Genomic DNA, 14705 nt, shown 5'->3' on the forward strand with positions numbered 1-14705 from the left:
CAGTCTGAAGGTTGGAGGAAGGAAGGGTAAGCAGAAAGACCCTTTGCAATGAAATGCTTCAGCACAAACCCAAAGAAAGGAGGACACGGAGGGCCTGGTTACTGCCCGTCCACTCTCACCTTCCTCCTTGCTGGCTGCTTCCAGCACACCATTTATGAAGGATGTTAAAACTAAGTCCTTAGTTGCACTTCCTCCGCTCCGGGGCCTGCCTGCTCTGCAGGCTGAGATTGGTTGGTGAAAGTCTTCTCGCTCCTTACTCCCTGTGCTGCCCAGCATGGCTGTGAACAGCTAACGCTGCAGGCTGTGGAAGGATGCAGGAGAGACAGCTCCCTGATGCAGCAGGGACCATGCAAAGTTGCATCAGTAGCTTTTGTAGTCCAGTGTCCTTCCCCATGCCAGTCAGACATCTTCCTTTGTGGTACAAAATCAGGGAACAGCATTGTCCTGGGATGTTTGGTTTTAACTGAGGCAGTTAACAGTTTGCACATATTCATACCTAAAGCTTTGCTATTTTATTTATCTAATATATTACTGCAAGGGGGAGTGTGATCATCTTGAACGCTGGAAAGCTGTAGGGCACCTGTTCTTCAAATACTGTGGGGAGGACAGATAGCAAGGAAAGGGAGAGACCGTCTGGATCCTCATGGCAGCAGGAGACCGTGTGTTCGGGGAATGACTCGGGCTGCATGTTTTGATATGATATGCGTGGTAACCCGTGCGGAAAAGGTGCTGCACAGACCTCAGCAGTGCTCTCCACAAAGGAGCAGGCAGCATGGTCCCCCTTTCCGCAGGGAACTGGAGCAGATCTGCCTGTTTCCCTGCGGTGATCCGGATACCGAGCCCCTCAGACACACTGGTGAATGCAAGTTATCCAATTGTATCCAAATTATTTCTCCCCATCTCTAAAAGACCCCAAACCAAGACAGCAAATACAGGGACTGGACTGGGAGTACCAAACTGTTGGCTTGTCAGTGTTTTGACTGTATCTAGCCCCACATTTCATTATTAAAGATTTTGGTTTGGTTTGTTTTTCTTTTCTTTTTTGCTTGTTTTGATCCTGAATGCAGGTGCTTTCAACCCCTTGACAGTCCAGAGTGCAGTTGCTCTGGATAACACGTTGCAGACACACGTGCTGTGAATCTGAGGTGCTTTTAGTATTGCATCAGAGCCCATGCAGGTCTGCATTACTTCACACTCCTTAAAGTAAGCATTAGCAGCAGCAGTCCGATGAGAAGCCCGATAATACATCAGTTGTGATGGTCAAGATGGGACAACATCAATTCCATTTTAACCACTGAGGTAGGAGAGTTCTACAAGGATGGAAAAGCTTAAACTCAGCTTTATTTTAGTAACAGAAGTAACACTTCTGAAAAGGTGTAGATTTTTTTTATTACTTTGGCACCTGCACTTATTTGGATGCTGTTTTCCCATCCATCCCTCCCAGAATCAGATTTTAGAAGCGGTTTCCCTGGACGTGGAAAACAGAAGTATTGTCAGGTATCTCCTGTGAAAGTTCACTTGTCAAATCTTAGGCAGTCTAGTTTCACCGTGTAAAAGCTGAGGCAGGATAAAATGCTGCATGGTGCTTCCTACCTTGTTCAGCACGGACTTGTTAGTAAATTCATCTCCACGTATTGGCACAGTTACAGTGCTTTGGTTTTGCATCTCCCAGAGGGGCCAGGCCAGATATTCCCCACTGTCACCTCTCCTGCTAGGTACAGCAAGGCAGTTGACAGTGCTAATGTGCTTTCTTCTCCTGTTGCTCAGTCTCATCCGTGGCATTTCTTTGTCTTAGTGTAACAGGTATTTGGGCTTTTTTTCAGCGGCTTTCTTGGCACTATTCCCTAGTAGACTGTCAGGTAATCATGGGGGCCATGTGTGGCCAGTGAATTGTTTTGTACTCAGCAGCTTGGCTGGTCTGTACCACCTGTAGCAACTGCTAAGTGAAAATCACACATGTCCATTATGAACAGCCTAGGAATTCAAATTCATAGGCAGTTTTGTGAGCAACTCTAGATAGGCTTTCAAGTGGCAAGGCTGTTAAAAAGAAAACAAAGTGCTGTCTTCTGTTTTTTGAATTTATAGGGGTCACCTTAAAATTTTCCTGTGGGACAAGGGAGGCTGGAAACATTCTGTTTTGAAGATCTCGTATTCTTGTATATATGTTTATGAGTTTGGGAGATGGGTCATTTAGAGCACCACCAGATTAGGGCACACTGTTCTGTCATGGCAAAGTAATATTTTGTGGAAAGGTGCATACTATTTCTTTAAAAATGTAGCCTGGGAGAGATGAGGGAGAATTCTTGGCAGAACCTTTTGCATGAAGCAGTGTGATAGAACAGCCACGGAATATATTGCATGCTAATAAAGTTCCTTCTTCAGTGGGAAAAGTGCATGCTTTGTGAGTGGCAGCGCGTCTTTTACCTTTTGACATTCTAACTTGACCCATAATGAGGCATCCACCAGCATGCCTTTTCAGTCCTTTCCAAAGAGCTGCCAAAACTAAAGAGATTTTTTTGAGAATAATCTGTGACCCAGCAAGGTTGGCTGTGAGGTTTGTTTGTTTTTCTCTCTCCTGCTGGTTCCTGCTATTCTCTTACTCCCACATCCTACCCGACTCTTGTTTTCAAATGCATTCTTCAGCCTTCTCCTTCCCTACCTACTGCATCCTGTGTTCTGCTTTCTGACTTCCTTCTCTTTTCTTATAGCTTTTATTTCCAGTTCCTGTTCATTCTGGTCCCCGAGGAGCAAGGAGTGAAACATTAACAGTTGCTGGAGGACCAAGTTAACATGGCTGTTAGGAGTTTAGATTTCAGGTGAGGGCTCCGGGAGACATCCTTTGTGTATGACATTGTGCCCCGGAGCTCCTTGCACCACTTCATTGCTGGGGCAGCAGAGAGGATTTTATGTCTGTGCTTCCTCCACTACCATCTACAGTCCAGCATTTCAAATAAAAATACTGAGAAGAGTAAATCTTTGCTAAGATATGGATGTTCCAGTTATTGCAAGTTAGTTAACAGGTGGTAAATTGGTTTGCTATTATCACTTCGCTGTGTGTGTCAGTTACAAAGAAGTTGAAAAGCTTCAGATGTAGGATAAGCAAAGCAAGTGGATTTGCATCGTCACGTGTATCTTGATAGGGTATATGGGAGTTATAGGTACTTTGACAGTGGTTTGAAAAACATGTCATTTCACGGTAAATTCAGAGCGTGTACCTGTGTCTTTTCTAGGTCGTATTGCTACTTTTATAGTAAGGCTCTTACATTAGTAGAGGATATATCCCTGTGTTATCTGCACCTCTTTGTCAGCTAAGGATCACCATCCTCAGAAATCTGTGCTTAACAACATGTGCAAACTTCCTGTGCTGATGTCCACATATCCTGAATACAAATCACAGATATAAAATACTTCTATTACTAGTAATTTCTCCATTTAAATGTTGCATGGGTAAGGCTGTAAAATGTAGTTCTTTATTATCTTTCTGAGGATACACCTAATTTGAGTATTGCGAGCTTTTATATTGGCTGAAAATACAGCTTTGCAGACTATATAAAAGAAGAGTGTTTTCCAGCTGAGGTTTTCCAAAGGTTTGATTAGTCTGACCCTTGCAGTCCACAAAATCTACTGCTGTAAATGGAAATGTGCCTGGAAGAAGAAACTTTTGCACATCATAGTCACTCTGCTGGCAAATTTATCTTCCTGCTAATTTCTTATGCCTGTGATGCCCAGATGGTTTTCAGTTGTGTGCTAATGTAATCTTCCGTCCTGCTGGTTTATTTATAACCAGGATTGATCCATTTATGTGTGGCTGCATATATCAATTAGTTTTCATTTTTTGTATTATTTTACTCATTTTTGTGTATGCAAGACATAAGGAGGAATCCACCTTGTAAAACAACTTTGGTATAAATGGATTGGTGAGTAGATATACACCTGTCCTGTTGGGATATTACATACTTTTACCAACATCATCCTAACAGAGAAATAAATGTAAATGTATCAAACCCCCATGTATGTGTTATCCACACAGGTATAAAATTTCACTGCTTTTCAGAATTCTAGATGATTTTATGTCATTTTCAGTTAACTTTTGTAATGTAAAATATTTGGGTTTGGAATGTAACTGTAGTTGGTAGTTATTTCTTGAGAGACTACTTAGGTTATTACCAAAAAAAAAAAAAAAGAAAAAAGAAGGTTATTTTAAAAATTGAGAAATACACACATACACGCACACACACATATATTAGTTTAATGCATCTCTTCTATGTTTCAGGTTGAAAAAACTTCTTGAGCAGGAGAAGATCTATCAAGCCCGGAAGGAGAAGGAACATACAAAGCGGCTCAATAAGCTAAGAGAAGAACTAGTCAAGCTCAAATCATTTGCACTCATGCTAGTAGATGAAAGACAAATGCATATTGAACAACTTGGTCAGCAAAGCCAGAAAATACAGGACTTAAACCAAAAGCTAAAGGAAGAAGAAGAAAAACTTAAAATTATCAGTGCAAAAACAAAAGAAGATGGACAAAACCTGATGAAGTTAGAGGCAGAACTTGAACACAAAACATCATCATTTTCTCAAGAACATGAGGAGATGACTGCTAAACTGGCTAATCAAGAGTCACATAATAGACAGCTGAGGCTTAAGCTAGTGGGGTTGACTCGCAGAATAGAGGAGCTAGAAGAAACGAACAAAAATCTTCAAAAAGCTGAGGAGGAACTTCAAGAACTAAGAGATAAAATAGCTAAAGGGGAATGTGGGAACTCTAGCTTAATGGCAGAAGTTGAGAACCTCCGCAAGCGTGTGCTTGAAATGGAGGGGAAAGATGAAGAGATCACAAAAACTGAATCCCAGTGTAAAGAGCTGAAAAATAAACTGCAAGAGGAAGAGCACCATAGCAAAGAGCTGAAACTTGAAGTGGAAAAACTGCAGAAAAGAATGTCAGAGTTAGAGAAGCTGGAAGAGGCTTTCAGTAGAAGTAAGTCTGAATGCACCCAGCTACACTTAAACTTGGACAAAGAAAAGAGTTTGACTAAGGATTTGATAAATGAGTTGGAAGTGGTGAAGACTCGAGTGAAAGACCTTGAAGCATCAGAAAGCAAGTTGGAAAAGGCTGAAATAAGCTTAAAAGATGACCTTACGAAGCTGAAGTCATTTACTGTAATGTTAGTTGATGAACGAAAAATTATGATGGAAAAAATAAAACAGGAGGAAAAAAAGGTTGAGGGTCTAAACAAGAATTTTAAAGTTGAACAAGGGAAAGTTATGGATGTAACAGAGAAACTGATAGAAGAAAGTAAGAAATTTTTGAAATTGAAATCTGAAATGGAAGAAAAAGTATCTGGTTTGACAAAGGAAAGGGATGAGTTAATTGGCAAACTGAGAAGTGAAGAAGAAAAATCCTCTCAACTAAGCTGTAGAGTTGACCTGTTAAAGAAAAGAATTGATGGTATGGAGGAAGTAGAACGAGAAATTACAAGAGGTAGAACCAGGAAAGGACCAGAGCACGGCTGTCATGAGGACAACAAGATTAAAGAACTTACCATTGAAATTGAAAGACTGAAAAAACGTCTCAAACAATTGGAAGTGGTTGAAGGAGATTTGATGAAGACAGAAGATGAATATGATCAACTAGAGCAGAAATTTAGGACTGAGCAAGACAAAGCTAACTTTCTTTCTCAGCAGCTGGAGGAGATAAAACTCCAGATTGCCAAAACCAAAGCAATAGAAAAAGGTGAAGCGGTGAGCCAGGAGGCAGAGCTGAGGCACAGGTTTCGTCTGGAAGAGGCTAAAAGTAGAGATTTGAAAGCAGAAGTTCAAGCTCTTAAGGAAAAAATCCATGAGCTGATGAACAAAGAAGACCAGCTTTCTCAGCTCCAAGTTGATTATTCAGTTCTGCAGCAAAGGTTTATGGAAGAGGAGAATAAAAGCAAGAGCATGGGGCAGGAGGTGCTGAACCTAACAAGAGAGCTGGAGCTTTCTAAGCGTTACAGCCGTGCTCTGAGGCCTAGCATAAATGGACGAAGAATGGTCGACGTTCCTGTGACGTCCACTGGTGTGCAGACAGATGCTGTGAGCAGTGAAGCAGCAGAAGAAGAAACTCCAGCAGTGTTTATAAGGAAATCCTTCCAGGAGGAGAATCACATCATGAGCAATCTACGACAGGTAGGTCTGAAAAAACCCATGGAGCGTTCTTCAGTGCTGGAGAGATACCCTCCAGCAGCGAATGAACTTGCAATGAGGAAATCTTGGATACCATGGATGAGAAAGAGGGAAAATGGGGCTCAGGCAACGCCTGATAAAGGAGCCCGGACCCACAGTAGTTCAGCGCATCCTGGGGAGGTTGTCCTTTCACCAAAGCAGGGTCAGCCTCTTCATATTCGGGTGACACCAGATCACGAGAACAGCACAGCTACTTTGGAGATAACCAGTCCAACCTCAGAGGAATTTTTTTCAAGTACCACTGTCATTCCTACTTTGGGAAATCAGAAGCCACGAATAACTATCATTCCCTCTCCAAATGTTATGCCACAAAAAGGAAAAGGCAATGAAAGTCCCATGGGCCCTGATCGTTCTATGTCTCCAGTCACTATAACAACATTCTCCAGGGAAAAGTCCCCAGAGGGAGGGAGAGCACCCTTCGCTGACAGACCTGCATCACCAATTCAGATTATGACAGTATCAACATCGGCAGCACCGGCAGAAATCTCTGTCTCTCCACAGTCGCAAGATATGACCATGGGAAGGGCTGTCTTCAAAGTAACACCAGAAAAACAAACCGTCCCAACTCCAATCCGCAAGTACAACGCCAATGCCAACATTATTACGACAGAAGACAACAAAATCCACATCCACTTAGGTTCCCAGTTTAAACGGTCCCCCAGTGCTGCACCTGATGGTGCAAGTCCTGTCATAACAGTCAGACCGGTGAACATAGCAGCAGAGAAAGAAGTCGTGACTGGTACTGTCCTTCGATCGCCCCGGAACAACCTGTCCTCGCGACCTGCAGCAAGCAAGGTGACAAGTACTATCACTATAACACCTGTTACAACGTCTTCCACCCGAGGAACACAATCAGTGGTAAGCAGCATCGTCTCATGATGTAGTCTTGATGGTAAGGAGAAGGGCAACTACAGTTGCGGTTTGAGATGCCAGCAGGGAAAATGGATGGAGTGAGGAGAAACTCTTGATTTCCCGACATTTGTTTTAGATACGAGCTTAACCATAAAATCAAAATTTGCCGGATTCATATATTTTTTGTGCCAGTGTTGGACACTGTTATACTTCTGGCATTTTCTCCCAAAGGATTAACTTTCAAAGGAAGTCCCTTCGAAGTTCCTTTGAAGTTATTTTCATAATGGTAATCCTGTAAAATTGCAAGTGAGAGACAGAGAGGGTCAAAGAATGATGAAGGTGACAGAGCAGGAAACTTTCTGTTATTGGTGAGTGCAGTTTCTGACTTCTGAAAATACTTAGAATGATTTTTGGCCCAGCTGATGGGTCTTTAGAGTGTGATCATGCAGGCTGGTATTTCTTTGGTATAATCCCATCATAGTTATAATTTAATTAGTATCCGCTATAATACTGAACTCCAAAGGAATAAATAGGTAGACATGGTATCATTGCTGACAGTGCCAAGGCCCTTTCAGCCAGCGAACAGTAAATCTCTTTCTGAATCTGAATCTGAAATTCTCGACTTCTTTGAGTGCTGCATTACAACAGTGCTTCATCTAACATATTTTTGCTAACATATTGTGCCTCTGTGGTGGTACCCTGGCTGCTTTTTTGTACTTTAATCAGGCTTTCAGCTATGTCTTTAAACATATTGGACAATTATTTATTGATAGTCCTCCCCTCAGGTTTATTATTGGACATGGTTTTGCACTGCTTTAGTTGGAAATACCCTGGGAAAGAAGAATTTAACCAAAATAGAAAACCAGCAGTACTGTATTAGTCCAAAAGCTTATTTAGCTACACAGAGCCTGCAGCAGATGCTTAAGGGAAGATTATTTTGGGTAAACACACAGTAATGTTTCCCTCAGCGTCTGTTCTCAGTTTTTGGCAATAGGTGGGTATTTCTTTCTGAAGCAGGGCCTGTAGCCACATCTTTGTGTTTAATAGACCGTGGCGGAGTTTTCTTCTATTTATTCTTCTAATTACTTTTTGAACTCATTTATACTGTTGTTTCCGCAACATCAAGGGGCAGTGAATTCAGTTGTGAGCTCTGGGAAAAATGCTCTTTTGTTTGATACCTTTTATGCAATACCTTCATTGGTTACAGCCTCTTTCTTGTATCTTGACAAATACTGAATAGTCATCCCCTGTTCATTTGTCTGTGCTGCTCAGGAGTCTGCAGACCCCCACAACACGTCTCGTTCAGCCATTTCTTTCCAAGCTGAAATGTCAAAGTGTATTTAAGATACACTTCCACACTTCTGGAGAGAGACTGCCATGCCCATTTAAGCCCTCTAACTTAAGGAAACTTGCATTCGTCATACAAATCTATTTGGGTTTGCACATGTGCGCTCTCTCTCCCCACATATATAATGTGTACACTGTACTGTACAGTGTTTTCCTAGAGACAACTGTTCATTTTTTAAAAAGTCTTGAATTAATTCACTTACAAACTCCTTTGTCTCTCAGAAGCTTGGAAAACTTTTCTTTTTTAAGAGTTCCTCATTCTTTTTTACTAGATGTCTGTCTCTACTGTGATGATGCGCTGAACCATGGCAGACAAAACTTTTTTGTTTTGTTTTCATCTAGCTAAAAAGTGGTTTCTTTCTTCACTTCATACTCCCTGACTTGGAATGTAAGGAAAATAGTTCAACCATAAGATTTACTTTTATCTTTTGCTCCCCTTTGTTTTTTAAGGTCCCTAGTCCTTAGATGAGCAGGGAACTTCCAACAAGCCCAAATGTGCCTTTTCCTCCCTAACCCCTTGAAAAAAACTCAGAAGTTGTGTATTCACCATCTGTTTTGCAAATGACTACTTTACAAACACATTTCAATACCCCTAGTCAGAAAAAAACAAGTTGTGATGATTTACTCAGTAACTCTAGAAGAAACCAACATGGATATAATTTTGAGCATTTAAGTCCACAAAATCAGAGAAGACAAACTGATACACAGCTGCTTTCTTAGCTTACTGATTTTACTTCTTTTCTCAACTGTCCTCATACAAGATGCTTTGTGCAGTGTACTAGTGCAGTGCCAAGCTACAAAGGGGAAAATAATTCTGAAATTCGAGCTTTCATCTGTTGCTATAACAAATTTGCAGTTACTGTTTTCATATTTGAAAACATTTAACTCTTCTTCCAATTCAAATTTTTAGTTACCTTCAGTACTGTGTTGAAGTTAATGTTAAGGTGGTGCACACAGGTTCAGCCTGAACTGTGGTGTCTCCCTGCATATGTGAGTCCAAAACCAGACTGTGGTTTCTTGATGAACCATCATGACTTTTGAATCCCACAAATCCCATGGATTAAGGGGTGTTACAGTTGTGTTTATTTGCACTCTAAAGTAGCTAGAGATTTATGTTCCTTTGATCCAAGTCCTCTTCCGAGTCTGCCACAGTTTTGATTTAGGTAAAATGAGACCCTGATCCAAAGAAAGACACAGGCACCTGAAGGAGAACATGGGAATTTTTTGAGCGCTTAGCCAAAAAGATGAACCAAAAAAGGCACCCGTCAGTGACTGTGTCTCCACTGGCTTGTAAACTTACTGGACCCAAATGTTTTGGAGGACTTCACGTTCTGCCTGCTGCACAAGCCCAGGGTTATCCAGCTGAGGACTGGCTTTGTCACACCAGTGCTGACACCCAGTGCAGTCCAGTCCCACAGGGGCCTCCACAGCAGGAGCTGGTGTGGTGGAGACTGTTTGACCAGTTGGATTGAATTCAGCATTTAACAGAATCATTGCCACTTGGATTAAAAAAAAAAATACAACCAAATCCTAAGCTGGTAACTGCCTTTTATATGATAGCCTATGGATTTGGGTAATTACCACAAGTAAAAAAAATGGATTTTGGTGCTCCTTAGCTTGACTAGAGTCAAACCCATTCCGAGGGAAATACTTGGACTACCGTAACAGAGGTAGCAGATAGTTTTATTACTACAGATGGACCACAGCACAACCAAAAATTCCAGACTATGAGGCCAGAGAACATGCAGACTAAAATGAGCCTGAAACTGTAGCCTGGCTGTTAGCCCTGCCTGAGCACATTAGCCCAAGTCCCTGTTCCCAGGACAGTTCTTATAGTTTACAGTAAAAAATTCACAGAATAAAAACAAATATTCTTGGGGGAAAAAACAACTGTGGTGCCTATATCCTTTATTTATTTATTTATTATTTTAATTTATTATTATTAAGGCCTTATATTTGGCTGTAGGATTGCTGGTAAATCTGGGTCTTCTTTGGCTACCAGGATGGGTGTCCGTCCTATAATGGCTTCATCCCCGTGCTCCCCACCTCCTACAAGCCTGGCATCCAGTGCCAGCTGTTCATGCTGCCAGGGTACACAGTGGAACTGGTGACATGCAAATCTGCAGGGAGCAGAGGGAATCCTGGCTGCAGCAGAGCCAGCACAGTGGCATGGCACCAACCGTGCAAAGCGTTAGGTAACCGAGGCAGGAAGGCACAGCTGAAAAGCTGTTGGGTGCCAAAGCTAACTGGGCACACGTTAAAGCAGCTATAAGGCTACTTTCATCTGAGCAGCATTCAGTTTGAGGCCAGCATCTAAACTGGGCTCTTTGTAGGTGTCCCATGTATGCCCTAAGCTTCTGTTAGAGTTACTAGAGATCCAGGGGTCAGCTCACTTGCCTGTATAGAGGCGCGTGGTGCTGTCTGCATTCCCTATAGCAGTTGAGACAGGCTGGTAGTTCTAACACAGACCGTACCTTTCTGCAGTGGAAGCTGACGGGATACCTCAAATGGCACAGCATGCCCAGAGCACTGAGCCCTGTGCGCTGGCACGGCACTGTGGAGACTGGAGGGTGATTCAGCTGAGACCCCACTAGCTTCAGTGTGAGCTCAGTTGCCCACTGGGCTCCACTGACTGTACTGACTAGATCTCAAGGCCCACCCTTTCAAGATTCAATTGCCTAAACATACTTCTTTAGTGTCATTTTAAGTGCTGTCAGGTAGCCTACCTAACTTCCAGCTGCTTTATCAGAGGCTGAAGGTCTCCCTGGGTCCTGTGTCTTATCTACCAGCCCTGTGCTGGTAGCTTGAGGTAGCCCAGGGCATCTCAAATTGCACTAGGTATCTGTGGCACCCACCGAACTGAACCATTTCTGTTCAGGGCGAGCTGGTCCCTGATCTGATCAGGAACAAGTGCTGAAAAAGCACCTTTGTTATTAAAATATTCCAAAAGTGAATGTGTGTGTGAAACCACTGTTTGTATGTGTCAGTAAAATGCACTAAGCAGGATCTGTTATAAACAACAAAACCATGCTAAATGTTCTGTACATTCAAATTGCTTTTCTTCCTTTAATGGGACTGTTCAACTACTGCAACCTTGCGGCTTAATATACCTGCCGGTGTCTGCAGTGAGCGCTGACTACCGACCTAACCAGCTCAGCGGCCGCATGTGTTTATCTCACTCCCAGTAATGTATTTCCTAACCTCGCTCTGGCTCCCTGTGCGATTCCAGCAGCATGTACTGCCAGCTCAGAGCCAGCCAGCATCACTCTGCGTCCCGTGGGGCTGTGCCTTGGGCACTCCGTGCCAGCTGCGTAAGGGTTGGTTTCTGGTTGGAACTGCATTCCTGTATCAGCCAGAAGACAGCGGCCTGCAGACAAACAGGGCTGGAGGGAACTGCTTAGAGCTTGGTTCTTGGAAGAGATGACCAAGAGACAGACAGTCGTGTGGCTTCTCTGGAACTCTCTACTGGAGAGTGTCCTCTGCTCGCTTACCCCGTCACTCTCGTCAAAGGGGACTGCTTGCTGGAGAGCCACCTTTGTGCCGTTTCACTTAGCAAACACAACATGCTTTCGCAGCTGAGTGTGAAGCTGGCATTAGCTTCCCTATGATCAACATGTTAGTACGCTGTAAAGAAGGCAACTAAGAAATATAAAGCAAGTTAGAGCTCTTTTCAAAGTGCTTTTGAGTGATCTAGGCTTGAAATGAGTAACTTGAAAGCACCCAAATCCTTAGTTAATAATTTACATGTGAATAAAGCCGAAGAAATGCCTGAGATTCCAGCTACTTCATTTGATTGCTTCATGTTTACACACTGTGGAGCTCTTTCAGGCAGTACAAGATGTTTGTCATTTAGGTTCCCTGGGATGTTGACATATTTTCCAAGGCTGATGGAATGCATTTGCATGTTTTGCCCTACAGAATTGTATGGGCCTAACTTGTTTTGACATCTTCATGTGAGTTCCATATTAGCCTTTAGACTGCTATTGTAAATGTTGCTTTTAGTTATTGAAAATGGCTTCCTTCCTGCCAGGCAGACAGTATTCGAGTTTTGCAGTTGTGACTTTTTGTGTGTGTGTGTGTGTACGTGGGGTTTTGAACTGTCCTTAGAAGATTAAGGAATGGTTTTCCTTTGAATACTCAGGCTGCAGACAGAAGGCTCTGATGCTACTGGCTGGAAATCCTTCGAGAGAGAAAAATGCTCCTTCATGGATCATTTTTAAGTAAATGTGCAAATAAATGTTGCGGTTGGTGCAGCCCCCTCATCCAGTCTATTTCAGCAGTTTACTTGTATTTTGCTTACATGTCATAAGTTGCAGAATTTAGTCACTTAGCAGATGGGTCTAGCTAGAATTCCAGGACCTTATGAGAATTATTTTCTTTTGTGACATCAAAGTCTTTATTATCTAACCAGAAAAAAGTCACATATGAAGTTCAGCTGAGACACAATTTGTCACCAAATTTGTTAACATTTGAGTCTGTATTGCACACTGCGGTAGGTGAAACGCATTTTCCTTTCAGAATTGTCATGGTTATAAGTGTTTTCTTTAGGTCATGGTCCATAAGGGGTAGCTTCCAGTTTTGGTGTTGGAGTATGTGCAACATTATCTGGCCAGTGGAGACAGAAAATAGCAGCTGGCCCTTTCGAACTTTTTTGTCCTATCCAAGTGTTCCTTGTGTGTTTACACAGTGGGATTCAGTTGCCTAAACATATGTACTGATTGTGTTTTCAAAACTATAGAATAGCTTCGGCCTCCAGCTGGTGCTCCAGAAGGGCACAGATCCCTGGTAGGAGCCGTGTTGGGTCTGCTGGCCCCATGCTTGGGTCCTCAACCGCTTAGGCCATTTTTATTTTTCTTTATTCTGAAGTCCTCAAATTTGAAGCTAAATGCACTTGGTAGGCTGTTGTCCAGGGCAGCAGACTGGCAGAGATAGTGAAATGACCATGTCCACACTGCCTTGAGGTATCCCTGGAAATCTGGGCTGCCTGCTTCATCCTCACCAGAGTTCATCGAGTTGTGGCTAGGGTCAGGGGGGAGAGCCCTCTCCCACATCCCTCCTCCCACAGCCACAGGAAAAGGAGGTCCAAATCTTTGCTCTGACTCTCTCTCCTAGCCTTCTGCAATTCCCAGTGCAGAAATAAGTGGTCCCAGCCATGGCCCCAGCATACTTCGGGAAGCAAAGTTCAATTTTATCCATAATGCTAAGAAATCTTGCCCCAGCTCTGAAAATACGGCACTTACTCTGGGTTCAGCATTAGCCTCATGTAGCTATACTGTTTTGAGGGCCTGTGCTAGTCTCTGTGCAAGATGCTAATATTGCTCTCCGACAGCTAAGCCAGTGTTTCAGTAGCTTCCAAGGCAGTCCTGCACCGTGTTGTGCTGTGGAATCGGAGTTTTAGAGGGATTCCCATCCCTGTGACATCTTGATGCAAAACACCAGACCTCAGTTCTGGGAAATGTTTAATCCCCACCGTACCTTTGGCCCTACTCTACCAGTCTGTGCTATAGCCAGGTTCCAAATGTGTACATTAATGTGCTAATAGGGGTGATTTGGGACATTGTTGCTTGAGAGGTAGATGAAGAACCAATGAAAAAATACAAGATGAGCATATATGAGAAGAAAAAGTCCCCTGTTCATGTCATTTCTCTCTGTCTCTTTCTTTTGCAGACAGGACAGGATGGGTCATCCCCGAGACCTACGCCCACCCGCATTCCTGTGTCAAAAGGTATGAAAGCAGGAAAGCCAGTAGTAGCAGCCCCAGGAGCAGGAAATGTGACAAAATTCGAGCCTCGTGCCGAGACTCAGTCTATGAAAATAGAACTGAAGAAATCTTCAGCCAGCACCTCTGCCTCCCTGGGCGGGGGTCAGGGCTGATGGCGGTGGCTCAGGGGGTATGTTCTGCAGGTTTTACTGCTACCATGGAAGTCAGCCCCCTCCCTGTCTGTGTAGTTGCTCACGTTTCCCTGTACTAATGAAGTCCTGCAGCTGTCACTTACAACAAACTAATAAGTGTGTGCACTGACTACTTAAGTAACAACATCCTTTTGTTTTCTTACTGAAGTTTAAAAAAAAAAAAAAAAGCTATCAAAAAGGCAGTTGTATGCCAGGAGGCTTTTCAGCCTAGGAAGTGGGAATGGGAGAACTGCACTAGGTTATTAATCTAGTTCAGAAACTCTTAACGATAGACTTGGTCACTTTTTAATAGATTTAAGGAAGTTTGGTCACTTCTACTAGATTGTCTTCCATCTTAACAAATCACTTTCCACCTCTGCTACTGCATGGGGC

General features: G+C 42.9%; 1 protein-coding gene across 5 annotated transcripts in view; it reads left to right on the plus strand.

Moving 5' to 3' along the window:
* The window catches only part of FILIP1 (filamin A interacting protein 1), a 125531-nt gene that overhangs the window by 97900 nt on the left and 12926 nt on the right, over positions 1 to 14705 (plus strand). For 4 of the 5 annotated variants that reach the window (XM_080388105.1, XM_080388104.1, XM_080388106.1 and 1 more), the window contains 2 exons: positions 4274 to 7079; positions 14088 to 14311. In XM_080388105.1, the coding sequence (XP_080244231.1) occupies positions 4274 to 7079; positions 14088 to 14294 (3013 nt within the window). In that variant the 3' untranslated portion in view covers positions 14295 to 14311. The remainder of the gene's footprint in view (positions 1 to 4273; positions 7080 to 14087; positions 14312 to 14705) is intronic. The other variant, XM_080388107.1, reaches the window with a different exon arrangement.

The sequence above is a fragment of the Falco punctatus genome (genome assembly GCF_963210335.1).
Source record: "Falco punctatus genome assembly, chromosome: 5".
In the NCBI taxonomy this organism is placed as follows: domain Eukaryota; kingdom Metazoa; phylum Chordata; class Aves; order Falconiformes; family Falconidae; genus Falco; species Falco punctatus.